The sequence below is a fragment of the Giraffa tippelskirchi genome, chromosome 13 (assembly GCF_054371585.1).
Source record: "Giraffa tippelskirchi isolate mGirTip1 chromosome 13, T2T-mGirTip1v1.2.pri, whole genome shotgun sequence".
NCBI lineage: Eukaryota > Metazoa > Chordata > Mammalia > Artiodactyla > Giraffidae > Giraffa > Giraffa tippelskirchi.
The window spans coordinates 22,376,660-22,392,299 of NC_137287.1; the positions used below are offsets into that span (position 1 = coordinate 22,376,660).

Consider the following 15,640-nt stretch of genomic DNA (forward strand, 5'->3'; position numbering starts at 1 on the left):
TCCATTCAGCCTAGTCCCCATCCCCTGTCTCTGAGAACTACCAATATGTTTTCTGTATTTATGAGTGGCTTAAGTTTTTTTTTTTTTTAAGATTCCACATATAAGTGAGACTATGCAGCATTTGTCTTTATCTCATTTATTTCGCTTAGTATAATGCCCTTGAGGTCCATCCATGCTATCACAAATGGTCAGATTGTTTTCTTTTTTATATCTGAATAATATTTCATTGTATAATATACTTCTTCATATATCTATTTGCACTTTGAACACATTCCCAGGTGATGCTGGTGATGCTGCTGGTCAGAGGACCAGACAGTAAATTAGGGTAAAGGCTAACTTGCTTTATAGGCTGCAAAGAATTTTAAAGGCTTCCCGGGTGCCAATGCAGGAGACACAAGAGACATGGGTTTGATGTCTGGCTCAGGAAGATCCCCTGGAGTAGGAAATGGCACACCACTCCGGCATTCTTGCCTAGAAAACTATGGGTAGAGGAGCCTGGTGTGCTATAGTCCATGGGGTCACAAAGAGTCAGACATGACTAAGCAACCAAGACTTAAGACATAAAAAAAAAAAAAGCTTAAATAAGATAGAAATTTTGCATTCATATGATAATTCCAAGATGAATTATCCAAGTAGGTAGGAAGGTCAACTCCACATTTTCCTTATCTAATCATCCATCAAAGTATATGTAGGTTTTTCATCTATGTCTTGGCTATTGTAACTAATGCTACAACAAACACTGATGTGGGGAGTGTGCATCTTTCTGAGTTAGTGTTTTCATTTCCTTCAGACATATATGAAAATTGGAATGGCTGAATGATATGGTTGTTCTATTTTTATTTTATGAGGATCCTCCATACTATTTTCCATAGTGGCTGCAGCAATTTACATTTCTACCCTGAAGGTTCCTTTTTCTCCACATCTTTGGCAATACTTGTTATTTCTTGTATTTTTAATAATAGCCATTCTAACAGATATAAAGTGATGTCATTGTGGTTTTGGTCTGCATTTCCCTGATGAGAAGTGATGTTGAGCATATTTTCATGTACCTGTTGGCCATCTGTATGTCTTTATGAAAAAATGTCTCTTCAGATCCTCTGTCCATTTTTAATTGCTTTTTTTTGGCTAATGAGTTATAGGAATTCTTTATATATTTTGGATATTAACTTTGTCAGAAATATATTTTGCAAATATTTTCATTTGGTAGGTTCCTTTTCACTTTACTATGTGAAAGTTTTTTAGTTTGACATAGATCCACTTATTTTTGATTTTGTTGCCTTTGCTTTTGGTGTCAAATTGAAAAATTATAGCCAAGACTAATGTCAAGAAACTTGCTGCCTCGTCTATCTTCTGGGAGTTTTATGGTTTCAGGTCTTATGTTCATGTCTTTAATGATTTTGAGTTGATTTTAGTGTATGATATAAAATAGTGATTTTTTCATTCTCTTGCGTGTGGCTGTCCAGTTTTTCCAACATGATTTATTGAAGAGATTGTGCTTTCTCCTTAGTTTATTGCTGGCTCCTTTGTCATAAATTAGTTGGCCATATAAATGTGGGCTTATCTATGGGCTCCCTATTCTGTTCTATTGATTTATGTGTCCGTTTTTATGCCAATACCATCCTGATTTGATGACTATATTTTTGTAATATTGTTTGAAATCAGGAAGCTTGATGTCTCCAGCTTTGTTGTTTCTCAAGACTTCTTTGGATATTTGCGATCTTTTGTGGTTCCATACAATTTTTAGTATTGTTTTGTTGCTGTTAAAAGTGTCACTGGAATTTTGATAAAATTGCAGTTAATCTGTAGATTGTTTTCGTTGATATGGTCATTTTAATGGTATTAATTCTTCCAATCCATGAGCATGAAATATCTTCCATTTATTTGTGTCTGCTTCAATCTGTTTTAATCAGGTCTCATACTTTTCATTGTACAGGTGTTCTAACTTCTTTGTTAAATGTATTCAAAAAGTATTTTATTCTTTTTGATGTGATTGTCTTTTTTCCTACATTTCCCTTTCTGATAGTCTGTTATTAATGTATAGAAACAGAACAGATTAAAAAAATATTTATTTGACTGTGCCAGGTCTTCAGTGCTGCATGCAAATTCTTAGTTCTAGCATGTGGGGTCTAGTTCCCCAACCAGGGATTGAACCCAGGCCCCTTGCATTGGGATTGTGGATCTTAGCCACTAGACCACCAGGGAGGTTCCAGAAAAGATTTTTATACGTTGATTTTGTATCTTAAAACTTAACTAAATTTGTTTGTCAGTACTAATAGTTTCTTGAGGTGTCTTTAGAGTTTTTTATATATATAACCATGTTGTCTGCAAATAGTGACAAATTTACTTCTTCTTTCATGATTTGGATGCTTTCAAATTTCCTTTTCTTGCCTAATTGCTGTAGGTAGCACTTCCAGTATTGTGCTGAATAAGAGTGGCAATGTGGGTATCCTTGTCTTGTTCCTGACATTAAAGGAAAAACTTACAGCTTTTCACTGGTGATGATGATATGACGTGTAGACTTGCAATACGTGGACTTTATTATATTGAGGTCATTTCCCTCTTATTCACTTTGTTGAGGCTACATCATAAATGGATGCTCAATGATTTTTATTCATCTATTTGGATGATTAAAAATATGTGCTCCAAAATGGAAAATTATATTCAAAGACATCTAAATAAGGCTATTTAACTGAAGACTCAAAAAAAGAAAAGAAAATGACTAAGTTAATTACAGCATATTACCATATGGCTATTAAAAGGAACATTATATAACAATTAGAAATACCATGTCACCTTGAAAAAGATAAGTATATAGACTATAGAGATATTAGAGAATTTTAATGTGAAATTATGTTCTAAAAAGCAGAACACAAACTGCCATGTCATACAATCAGTTCAGTTCGGTTGTTCAGTCGTGTCCAACTCTTTATGACACCATGGACTGCAGCATGCCAGGCTTCCCTGTCCATCACCAACTCCCAGAGCTTGCTCAAACTCATGTCCATCAAGTCAGTGATGCCATCCAACCATCTCATCCTCTGTCATCCCCTTCTCCTCCTGCCTTCAATCTTTCTCAGCATCAGGGTCTTTCCCAATGAGTCAGTTCTTCATATCAGGTGACCAAAGTATTGGAGTTTCAGCTTCAGCATCAATCCTTCCAATGAATATTCAGGACTGATTTCCTTTAGGATTGACTGGTTTGATCTCTTTGCAGTCCAAGGGACTCTCAAGAGTCTTCTCAAACACTACAGTTCAAAGCATTAATTCTTCCACACTCAGCCTTCTTTATGGTTCAACTCTCACATCTACATGACTACTGGAAAAACCATAGCTTTGACTATACAAACCTTTGTCGGTAAAGTAGTATCTCTGCTTTTTAAAATGCTGTCTAGGTTTGTCATAGTTTTTCTTCCAAGGAGCAATCGTCATTTAATTTCATGGTTGCAGTCACCATCTGCAGTGATTTTGGAGCCCAACAAAATAAAGTCTGCCACTGTTTCCATTGTTTCCCCATTTATTTGCCATGAAGTGATGGGACTGGATGCCATGATCTTGAAATGGGAGCGAGATCAAAGCCCCCAATTATAGCAACAACCTTTTGCTTTCCCTTCTGTTAGTTTGTATTAACAGCTGCTGCTCATCAATCACTGCTTCCGCTTCTGTGATCTTGCCTGCTGTTTACATCCATGGGAACTTGGACTACCAGGGGAGGAGAGGGATCTGAGCTGTTTGAGGGAAATTTACCCTGTATAAAAGATACTCAGAACAAAGCCAGGGCACTCAACTCTTGGAGATGACTCCACTGAGCCTGCACCAGTGCTGAATAAACCTTGCTGCTCTGCATCTTTGAGTGCTGCTTGTCTCTTTCCATCACCACGGTTTCTATAACATTTTCTGGTGCATTGGCCAGGAAGCCGACAACTGAGTTGGCCCCTTGCGCTACCATTGTCGGGGAACTGGAGAAAGCTGGGGCTGCCGCCTGGTGACAGACAAATAGATGCCACCCAGGCCATTTGCCAGATCCCAACTCACTCGAGATGCGCCAGCCAGCCTTGGCGCATGCCGCTTCCCCAACTGACTCAGGAGAGCAGAAGCGGGTTCCAGGACAGGACGTCAGATGAGTGAGTGTCCCGGGGATATCTGATATAGTCAGGACCCACCGTATGGTGGAAGCGGGGCTTGATCGCCTCCCAGTGACAGGAGAGTCACTCAGAATACAGTTTGTTCCCTTGGGTGGTCTGTCAATTGTGTGTGAGGAGAGTGACTGAGCTGAGAGCCAGCTCTCCACCATCTTCCAACTACGGAGCCTGAGTGGATACTAACCTGTGCTTCAATGGTGACCTCATATGGCTCAGGGCAGTGCCAGCCTCTGGGGGATTTAATCCCTCCCTGTGAGGCTGGTCTGGGTCTGGTGTTTATACTGACCTGCCAGTGCTAAGAGGTGCCTAAATCTCCATAAGGGGAGCAGCCAGGTGGGTGAAAGTGAGTGTCTCCCTTTGTTTTGTTGTGCAACACTGCCTCAGGTAGGAACTTCCACATAATAGGCAACGACATCTAAACCCACCGTCCTAGAGTGTATGGTGAAGAATTTTAAGAAAGGATTGTTGGGGCTTCCCTCATAGCTCAGCTGGTAAAGAATCCGTCTGCAATGCAGGAGACCCCTGTTCGATTCCTGGGTCGGGAAGATCTGCTGGAGAAGGGATAGGCTGCCCACTCCAGTATTCTTGGGCTTCCCTTGTGGCTCAGCTGGTAAAGAATCCACCTGCAGTGTGGGAGACCTGGCTTCGATCCCTGGGTTAGGAAGATCTCCTGGAGAAGGGAAAGGCTACTCACTCCAGTATTCTGGCCTGGAGAATTCCATGGGCTGTATAGTCCATGGGGTCACAGAGAGTTGGACAGGACTGGGTGACCTTCACTTTCACTTTTCTCTGGGGATTATGGTGTAAAATTGAGTCCTGAAAAACTGCACACTCTTTGTACCCTGGAGTGGCCCTCCTTCGGGGTTGTATGGTCCTCAGGAGGGACCTTAGATGTGCCATAGTCCGAGCAGTGCATAGTCATAATGGGAGACCCTGGCCACCTGGACCAATTCCCATATATCAATCAATGTTTGGATATTGCCCAGTTAAGGCCCCTTTGGGTTCAATTCTATGCCACAGGTCAGGGACAGTGTAAGGTCCTAGTAGCTCAACCAAAGAAAAGGACCTTGCACCAAGAAGGAACCACCTATCCTCCAGGGTGAGGCTGAGGAAATGCCTCCAGTGCCCCCACCTTAAATACTCATGTCTCCCCTGCCAAGAGCAGCAGATCTGCATTTACCAGATAGTCCACTGCCTTCCGTTTCACCTCTTCCTCCTGATGCTCCTGAAACTATTGTGTCCCCAAGGCATGCCACCCCCAAACCAACGAGTAGACGCCTCCAGTCTACCTCAGCAGTGCTACAAATGTCCACTCAAGGGCTGCAGCGCTTTGCCACTGATGGGTCCTACAAGAGGGAGGACCCATTTTTTAATATCAGCCTTTTTCCACGACTGATCTCCTTAAATGGAAACATCACCCCCCTCTTCTACTCTGAAAAGCCCCAAGCAATGGTTGATCTCTTAGAATCCATCTTCCAGACCCACCGCCCAACCTGTGTAGACTGCCAGCAGCTTCTCCTCACCCTATTCAACACAGAGGAGCACCAACGAGTCAGAAAATGGCTCCAGGCCAATGCCCCAGGGGGTCAATTAGACATGGAGAACTGGGCTCAGGAGAGGTTCCTGAAGGAAGAGCCTCACTGGTACCCCAACACTGAGAGGGTAAGAAACCAGTTGGAGATGTATCAACAGGCCCTCCTGCAGGGGGTAAAAGCTGGGGCTAAGAAGCCTACTAACATGGCTAAGACCACTGTGGTGGGGCAAAAGCCAGATGAAAGCCCAGCCGCTTTCTACGAAAGGCTGTGTGAGGCCTTTTGGGTCTTCACCCCTTTGTTCCTGAAGCCCCTGAAAATCAATGGATGATAAATTCAGTCTTTGTGGGACAGGCCCAACTGGACATCTGAAAAAAATTACAGAGTTAGAAGGGTTTGCAGGTAAAAATGCCACAGAACTGCTAGAAATAGCCATCAAAGTCTTTGTCAATTGTGACCAAAACAGCATGCTGAGAAGCAGAAAAAAAGATGAAGTGAGAAGCCACACTCTTGGCAGGTGTCCTGTCAAAGCCTGCACCCCCTGGCAGGACCACCCCATAAGGCAAGAGGTCCAGATCCGAAAAGGAGAGTTCCCCTCAGCCGAGATCAGTGTGCCTATTCCAGGGAAAAGGGACACTGGAAAAATGAGGGCCCCAGTTGCCCTGAAAAGAAAACCAAAGCTGCCGCCCCCCCAAGCCGATATCAACCTGAGCCACCCAGCACTAATCTGACTGGGCTAGCTGGAGCAGAATCCAAGTACAGGGGACTGGACTCTCTTCAACTGGGCCCCCAAGAGCCCATGGTCAGAACTAAAGAAGAGGGCTATCCAATGGACTTTATGGTGGCTACAGGTGCTGAGCATTCAGTGGTCACCCAGTAGATAGGCCCCTTCCTAGGAAAAGAAACTACCATCATCGGGGCCACAGGTGAGACCCACAGGCCGTTTTGCAGTCCACGACAATGCCAACTGGGCGACCATGAGGTAGCGCATGAATTCCTCTACCTGCCCGACTGCCCTGTCCCCTTGATGGGAAGAGACCTGCTTGCTAAGATGGGGGCCCAGATTTCCTTTTCTGTTGACAGGTCAACTCAGCTAAAGCTAGCAGGACTGCCCTCCTCCTTGATTATGACTCTCGCTGTAAGGAGAGAAGAATGACACCTGTATTCCTCCCTTCCAGGAGAAAGGATCATTCCTCCTGAATTAGAGACTGAGTACCCACTAGTTTGGGCCAAGAAAAATCCTCTAGGTCTGGCAAAACACTATGCTCCCATCCTGATTTATATGAAACGGGGAGCTCAGCCTGTAAAACTGTGACAGTATCCAATTCCCTGGGAGGCCTGATTGGGAATCCAGGCTCATAGAGACAGACTACTCCAACATAGACTTCTGATGAAATTCCAGTCACCCTGGAACACTCCATTACTACCTGTGAAGAAGACAGGGATGCATGACTACCGTCTGGTTCAGGGCTTAAGAGCTGTAAACAAGGCAACAACTAGTCTGCACCTGGCAGTGTCTAATCTGTACACTCTGCTAGGACTGATCCCTTCCACAGCTGAACGGTTTACTTGCTTGGACTTGAAAGATGCCTTCTTCTGCCTCTGGGTTGCACCTGTCAGCCAAACACTATTTGTCTTTGAATGGGACAAACCACACATGGGAAACAAGGAACAGCTCACTTGGACAAGGCTTCCTCGGGGGCTCAAGAGCTCCCCTACTCTCTTCAGTGGAGCACTGACTTGGATAAATTTACTGGACAGGAGCTAGATGAATAGACAAGATGTGATACATATATCTATATTTATACCTATCTTGTCATTTGTAACAACATGATCCATTAGAGGGTATAAAGCTAAGTGTAAAGCATAAGGAATATAGTCAGCAATACTGCAATAACTCTGTATGGCGACCTGTGGTTACTAGAATTATTGTGATGACCATTTCATAATGTATAAAAACACTGACTCACTATGTCATATGGCTGAAACTAAAATAATATTTTGTAAAAAAAAATGTTCTCATCACAAAAAAAGAAAAATAAAGTATGGCATGTATTCCAGGACAAATTATATAAAGCACATTGACTATATATATTATGCATATATTAATATTATCATGAAGGTAATGATAACTTGAATCATGACCTTGTGTTAGCTAGGCAGTCATTCTTTTAAGAAAAGTTTTAGCAGACATAGAGGGAGTCAGTTCAAATACACAAAACAGCAGAGAATATGAGTAGCGTCTGCCCCTCCTGTTAGTTTTGGCATCACTTTTGTAACAAACAGAGGCTGTTTTTATCTTGAGTACTAGGCTCAGCCCTGCTCCAGTCTCTAGGACTTATACTCAACATAGAGTTCATTGTTCTAATGGTCCCTAGTATTCTTTATCCATTCTTTCTTTTTAGTGAATGCAATATTTATAAAGTATAAACCTTCATAAAATATCCTTTCATGACTTTTCATTGCTCTCAGAATAAATCCTAAACTTTAATGCATGGCTTCCCCCAATTCTTTTATGATTTGACCTTTTGATTATTCATCCATCTTTGTCTTTTGCCATCATTTACATTCCTTTCATAGTCTAGTCATATGTCTGTTCCCTGCTCTTCAGTTTTCTAGTCTTTGCTTATATAATGTTCTTCTTTCCTTTCCATCATAGCTCTTTATATCTCCTGTTTGTCTCATATTGATGTCACTACCCTATTCATCATGCCCAAAACAGGTTAGGTGTCATTCTTTTGGATTAATAGTATTCTACATCTTCCTTTTCATTTATGGTGTGTTGTATGTTTCACATTTTTGTCAGTATCTCTACCAGAGTATAAAACTGAATGTAACAACTTTGAAATCACCACTGTGATATCTATTCCTAGAAAAAGAGCTGGCACATTTTTAACTGATTAAATTAATGTATTTTATCATGTGAGCCTCTTGGTTTTAAATAATTGAAACTGTAATAATAACACTGTAACTACAACACTGAAATGACAACATACTTTAACACTAGAAGTTGTTGATTGATTTACAGTTTGGAAGGAACCTGACTGCTGCTCTGGATAGAACCAAATACATACCTGTGAGAATAGACAAGGCTGTGGTTTTTCCTGCCCCATTTTGTCCTAGGAGAATAGTGATCTGCCCCTTATATAAATTCAAAGACATATTGTTTATTACTACTTTGTCACCTAATTCCTGTGGAATAAAGAAAAGAATAACTTGATATTTGTCACTTATCACTTATGAAAGACACTTATATGCTATTCTTAGGAGAAACATCATATCATCAAACTCACATTGTATAAAGAAGATGATACTGTGAACAAGGAACAATACATGTAGGTGCAGTGAGTTTGTATACTAGTCAAAATAAGTATGAAGTCTTGGTGGTATGTATATCTATTTACACTTGGTAAGGAAAATGGAGACTTCTTTATATTTTATGTATAAAGAATATCATATTGTAATTATGGGTTTACTCAACTGTAGCAGGATCTAGGAAAGCTCACAGAAACGGCCACCAGTGATTGGAAAAGTTGATGCCATGATTTCAGCCAGAAGTTTGCTGCTGCTGCTACTGCTGCTAAGTCACTTCAGTTGTGTCCAACCCTGCGCAACCCCATAGACGGCAGCCCACCAGGCTCCGCCATCCCTGGGATTCTCCAGGCAAGAACACTGGAGTGGGTTGCCATTTCCTTCTCCAATGCGTGAAAGTGAAAAGTGAAAATGAAGTTGCTCAGTCGTGTCCGACTATTCGCGACCCCATGGACTGCAGCCTACCAGGCTCCTCCGTCCATGGGATTTTCCAGGCAAGAGTACTGGAGTGGGTTGCCATTGGCTTCTCCAAGCCAGAAGTTTAGTTATTGATAAAAGCCTGATGGCTCAGCTGGTAAAGAATCTGTCTGCAATGCGGAAGAGCTGGGTTCAATCCCTAAGTTGGGAAGATCCCCTGGAGAAGGGAAAGGCTACCCACTCCAGTATTCTGGCTTGAAGAATTCCATGGACTGTATAGTCCATGGGGTTGCAAAGAGTCGGACATGATTGAATGACTTTCACTTCACTTCAAAAGCATGTCCAGAAATTCTTAAGATTCCAAACAGCAGCTCAAATATGGTCCATTATCTGTTTTTGTATGGCCAAAAAACTAGGAACAGCTTTTTATACTTTTAAAGACTTGGTAAAAAATACAAAAAAGAATATGTGACAGACACTCTATGTGGATCATGGAGCCTAAAATATTTATTTGATCCTTTATAAAACATGCTTGACAACTTTTCAGAAGGGTCTTTTGAAAATTCCTACTATAAGCGACTTTTGAACAACATGGGAGTTAATTCACATATAATTTATAGTTGGTCTTCCATATCTATACTTCCTGCACATCCACTGATTCAACCAACCATAGACTGTGTAGTACTACAGTATTTACTCCTGAAAAATATCCACATAGGAGAGGTTGATGTATGGCAAAAACCAACACAATATTGTAGAGCAATTATCCTCCAATTCAAGAAAATTAGAGATACCAAGGGAACATTTCATGCACAGATGGGCACAGTAAAGGACAGAAATGGTATGGACCTTACAGAAACAGAAGATATTAAGAGGTGGCAAGAATACACAGAACTATACAGAAAATGTCTTAATGACCCATATAACCACGATGGTGTGATAACTCACCTAGAGCCAGACATCTTGGAGTGCAAAGTCAAGAGAGCCTTAGGGAGCATCATTACAAATAAAGCTAGTGGAGGTGATGGAATTCCAGCTGAGCTATTTCAAATCCTAAAAGATGATGCTGTGAAAGTGCCGCCCTCAATATGCTAGCAAATTTGGAAAACTCAGAAGTGGCCACAGGACTGTAAAAGGTTGGTTTTCATTCCAATCCCAAAGAAGGGCAATGTCAAAGAATGTTCAAACTACCACACAACTGCACTCATTTCACATGCTGGCAAGATAATGCTCAAAATCCTTCAAGCCAGGCTTCAACAGTATATGAACTGAGAACTTCCTGATGTACAAGCCAGGTTTAGAAAAGGCAGAGGAACCAGAGATCAAATTGTCAACATCCACTGGATTATAGAAGAAACAAGAGAATTCCAGAAAAACATCTACTTCTGCTTCACTGACTATACTAAAGCCTTTGACTGTGTGGATCACAACAAACTTTGGAAAATTCTTCAGAGATGGGACTACCAGATCACCTTACCTATCTCCTGAGACACCTGTATCCCAGTCAAGAAACAAACAACAGTTAGAACCGGACATGGAACAATGGACTGGTTCAAAATTGGGAAAAGAGTACATCAAAGCTGTATATTGTCACTCTGCTTATTTAACTTATATGCAGAGTACGTTATGTGAAATGCTGGACTGGATGAAACACAAGCTGGAGTCAAGACTGCTGGAGAAATATCAACAACCTCAGATATGCAGATGATACCACATTAATGGCATAAAGTGAAGAGGAACTAGAGCCTCTTGGTGAAGGTGAAAGAGGAGAGTGAAAAATCTGCTAATGACTCAACATGCAAAAAACTAAGATCATGCCATCCAGTCCCATCATTTCATGGCAAATAGAAGTGGAAACAGTGACAGACTTTATTTTCTTGGGCTTCAAAATCCCTGCTGACAGTGACTGCAACCACGAAACTAAAAGACGCTTGCTTCTTGGAAGAAAAGCTATGACAAATCTAGACAGCATAATAAAAAGCAGAGACATCACTTTGCCACAAAGTCTTGTATAGTCAAAGCTATGGTTTTTCCAGTAGTCATATATGGATGTGAGAGTTGATCCACAAAGAAGGCTGAGCGCTGAAGAATTGATGCTTTTGAACTGTGGTGCTGGAGAAAGTTCTTGAGAGTCCCTTGGAGAGAAGGAGATCAAACCAGTCAATTCTAAAGGAAGTCAACTCTGAATATTCATTGGAAGGATTGTTGTTTTAGGATTTCAAATCCTCAAAGATGATGCTGTGAAAGTGCTACACTCCATATGCCAGCAAATTTGCAAAACTCAGCAGTGGTCACAGGACTGGAAAAGGTCAGTTTTCATTCCAATCCCAAAGAAAGGCAATGCTAAAGAATGTTCAATTTATCACACAATTGCACTCATCTCACATGCTAGCAAACTAATGCTCAAAATTCTCCACGCCAGGCTTCAACAGTACATGAATCATGAACTTCCAGATGTTCAAGGTGGATTTACAAAAGGCAGAGGAACCAGAGATCAAATTTCCAACATCCACTGGATCATCTAAAAAGCAAGAGAATATCAGAAAAATGTCTACTCCTGCTTTACTGATTATGCCAAAGCCTTTGACTGTGTAGATCACAACAAACTGTGGAAAATTCTTCAAAAGATGGGAATACTAGACCACCTCACTTGCCTTCTGAGAAACCTGTATGCAGGTCAAGAAGCAACAGTTAGAACCGGACATGGAACAATCAACTGGTTCCAGATTGGGAAAGGAGTATGTCAAGACTGTATATTGACACCCTGCTTATTTAACTTATATGCAGAGTACATCATGTGAAATGCCGGGCTGGATGAAGCACAAACTGGAATCAAGATTACCAGGAGAAATAACAATAACCTCAGATATGTAGATGACAGCACTTTTATGGCAGAAAGCGAAGAGAAACTAAAGAGTCTCTTTATGAAAGTGAAAGAGGTGAGTGAAAAATCTGGCTTAAAACTCAACATTTAACAAATGGAGATCATGGCATCTGGTCCCATGACTTCATGGCAAATAGACGCGGGAACAATGGAAACAGTGACAGACTTTATTTTGGGGGGCTCCAAAGTAACTGCAGATGGTGGCTAAAGCCATGAAATTAAAAGAAGCTTGCTCCTTGGAAGAAAAGCTGTGACCAACCCAGACAGCATATTAAAAAGGAGAGACATTGCTTTGCCAACAAAGGTCCATCTAGTCAAAGCTATTGTTTTTCCAGTAGTCGTGTATGGATGTGAGATTTGGACTATAAAGAAAGTTGAGAACCAAAGAATTGAAGCTTTTGAACTGTGGTGTTGGACAAGACTTTTGAGAGTCCCTTGGACTGCAAGGAGATCAACCAGTCAATCCTTAAGGAAATCAGTCCCGAATATTCATTGGCAAGACTGATGCTGAAGCTGAAACTCCAATACTTTGGCCACCTGATGCAAAGAACTGACTCATTGGAAAAGACTCTGATGCTGGAAAAGATTGAAAGAAGGAGAAGAGGATAACAGAGGATGAGATGGTTGGATAGCATTGCTGACTTGATGGACATGAGTTTTAGCAAGCTCTGGGAGTTGGTGATGGCCAGGCAAGCCTGGCATGCTGCAGTCCATGGGGTCACAAAGAGTTGGACAAGACTGAGTGACTGAACTGAACTGAACTGACATGTACATTTATACATGTATGCTAAGTCACTTCAGTCGTGTCTGACTCTTTGCAACCCCACGGGCTGCAGCAGCTAGGCTCCTCTGTCCATGGGATTTTCCAGGCAAGAATACTGGAGTGAGTTGCCATGCCCTCCTGAAGGGGATCATCCCAAGCCAGGGATCAAATATGCATCTTATGTCTCCTGCATTGGCAGGTGGGTTCTTTACCTCTAATATCACCTGCAAAGCTCCCATAGTATACATGTATATTAATCAGGCAACGTTTAAGTAGGATAATTAGCTTTTTGGATGTTAATCAAACCTCAAAAGCGTGGTTTTAAAAAACATGGATATTGCCTAGTTGATACTGTTCTTTTCAAATACAATAAATTATACAAACATTCAGAAAATATTTTAATTTATTTTAATTTGCAAATTAAAACCAACAACCTGAAAGTCTTAGTGTTATAGTAAAACAGAATTCAATAATAATAATAAAAGGTAAGTGGTGTGGCTACATAAACAACAATTAGAGTAGATTTAAGAGAGAAAAATATTGCCAAAGATAAGAATGCCATTTTATAATCATAAAGAGATCAGCTTTTCAAGAAGACATAATATTAGTAAATGTTTATATACCCAATAACAGAATTCAAAATACATGAGGCAACAATCAATAGAACTACAAAGAGAAATAGAAAAATGTGGTTATTTTCAAAGACTTTGATACTTTCCTTTCAATAAGTGTTGGAATATGTAGAATCAGTAAGCATATAGAATATTTGAAGAGCTAACAACTAACTTGTCTTAATTGACATTTTTGTATCAATTCATTTAACAGCAGCAGATTACACATTATTTTCAAGTACTTATAAAATTTACTTAGACAGATGACTGACTGAAACAAATAAGAATCAACACATTTAAAAGAATTGAAGTCATACAAAGTGTCTTTCTTTGACCATCAGTTCAGTTCAGTCGCTCAGTCGTGTCTGACTCTTTGCGACCCCATGAATCGCAGCACACAGGCCTCCCTGTCCATCACCAGCTCCCGGAGTTTACCCAAACCCATGTCCATCGAGTCGGTGATGCCATCCAACCATCTCATCCTCTGTCGTCCCCTTCTCCTCCTGCCCCCAATCCTTCCCAGCATTAGGGTCTTTTCCAATGAGTCAACTCTTCGCATGAGGTGGCCAGAGTATTAGAGTTTCAGCTTCAACATCAGTCCTTCCAATGAACACCCAGGATTGATCTCCTTTAGGATGGACTGGTTGGATCTCCTTGCAGTCCAAGGGACTCTCAAGAGTCTTCTCCAACACCACAGTTCAAAAGCATCAATTCTTTGGCGCTCAGCTTTCTTCACCGTCCAACTCTCACATCCATACATGACCACTGGAAAAACCATAGCCTTGACTAGATGGACCTTTGTTGGCAAAGTAATGTCTCTGCTTTTAAATATGCCATCTAGGTTGGTCATAACCTTCCTTCCAAAGAGTAAGCGTCTTTTAATTTCATGGCTGCAATCACCATCAGCAGTGATTTTGGAGCTCCCCAAAATAAAGTCAGCCACTGTTTCCACTGTTACCCCATCTATCTGCCATGAAGTGATGGACCAGATGCCATGATCTTAGTTTTCTGAACGCTGAGCTTTAAGCCAACTTTTTCACTCTCCTCTTTCACTTTCATCAAGAGGCTCTTTAGTTCTTCTTCACTTTCTGCCATAAGGGTGGTGTCATCTGCATATCTGAGTTTATTGATATTTCTCCCGGAAATCTTGATTCCAGCTTGTGTTTCTTCCAGCCCAGTGTTTCTCATGATGTACTCTGCATATAACTATAATCACAGAAGACTAGCTAATCTGATCACGTGGACCACAGCCTTGTCTATCTCAATGAAACTAAGCCATGCTGTGTGGGGCCACCCAAGACGGATGGGTCATGGTGGAGAGGTCTGACAGAATGTGGTCCACTGGAGAAGGGCATGGCAAACCACTTCAGTATTCTTGCCTTGAGAACCCCATGAACAGTATGAAAAGGCAAAAAGATAGGACACTGAAAGATGAACTCCCCAGGTAGGTAGGTGCCCAATGTGCTACTGCAGATCAGTGGAGAAATAACTCCAGAAAGAATGATGGGATGGAGCCAAAGCAAAAACTATACCCAGCTGTGGATGTGACTGGTGATAGAAGCAAAGTCCGATGCTGTAGAGAGCAATATTGCATAGGAACCTGGAATGTTATGTCCATGAATCAAAGCAAATTGGAAGTGTTCAAACAGGAGATGGCAAGAGTGAACGTCAACATCCTAGGAATCAGCGAACTAAGATGGACTGGAATGGGTGAATTTAACTCAGATGACCATTATATCTACTACTGTGGGCAGGAATCCCTTAGAAGAAATGGAGTAGCCATCATGGTCAACAAAAGAGTCCGAAATGCAGTACTTGGATGCAATCTCAAAAACGACAGAATGATCTCTGTTCGTTTCCAAGGCAAACCATTCAATATCACAGTAATCCAAGTCTATGCCCCGACCAGTAACGCTGAAGAAGCAGAACTTGAACGGTTCTCTGAAGACCTACAAGGCCTTTTAGAACTAACACCCAAAAAA

General features: G+C 41.3%; 1 protein-coding gene across 9 annotated transcripts in view; it reads right to left on the bottom strand.

The window, feature by feature from the left end:
- LOC145531643 (phospholipid-transporting ATPase ABCA3-like) overlaps positions 1-15,640 on the bottom strand; it is a 200,625-nt gene that overhangs the window by 112,007 nt on the left and 72,978 nt on the right. For 8 of the 9 annotated variants that reach the window (XR_014072620.1, XR_014072619.1, XM_081554583.1 and 5 more), the window contains one exon: positions 8,746-8,863. Coding sequence is in view for 7 of the 9 variants with exons in the window: in XM_081554583.1 (XP_081410709.1) it covers positions 8,746-8,863 (118 nt within the window). In the remaining 2 variants the exon portion in view is untranslated. Of the gene's footprint in view, positions 1-8,716; positions 8,864-15,640 lie in introns of all 9 variants that reach the window. The other variant, XM_081554576.1, reaches the window with a different exon arrangement.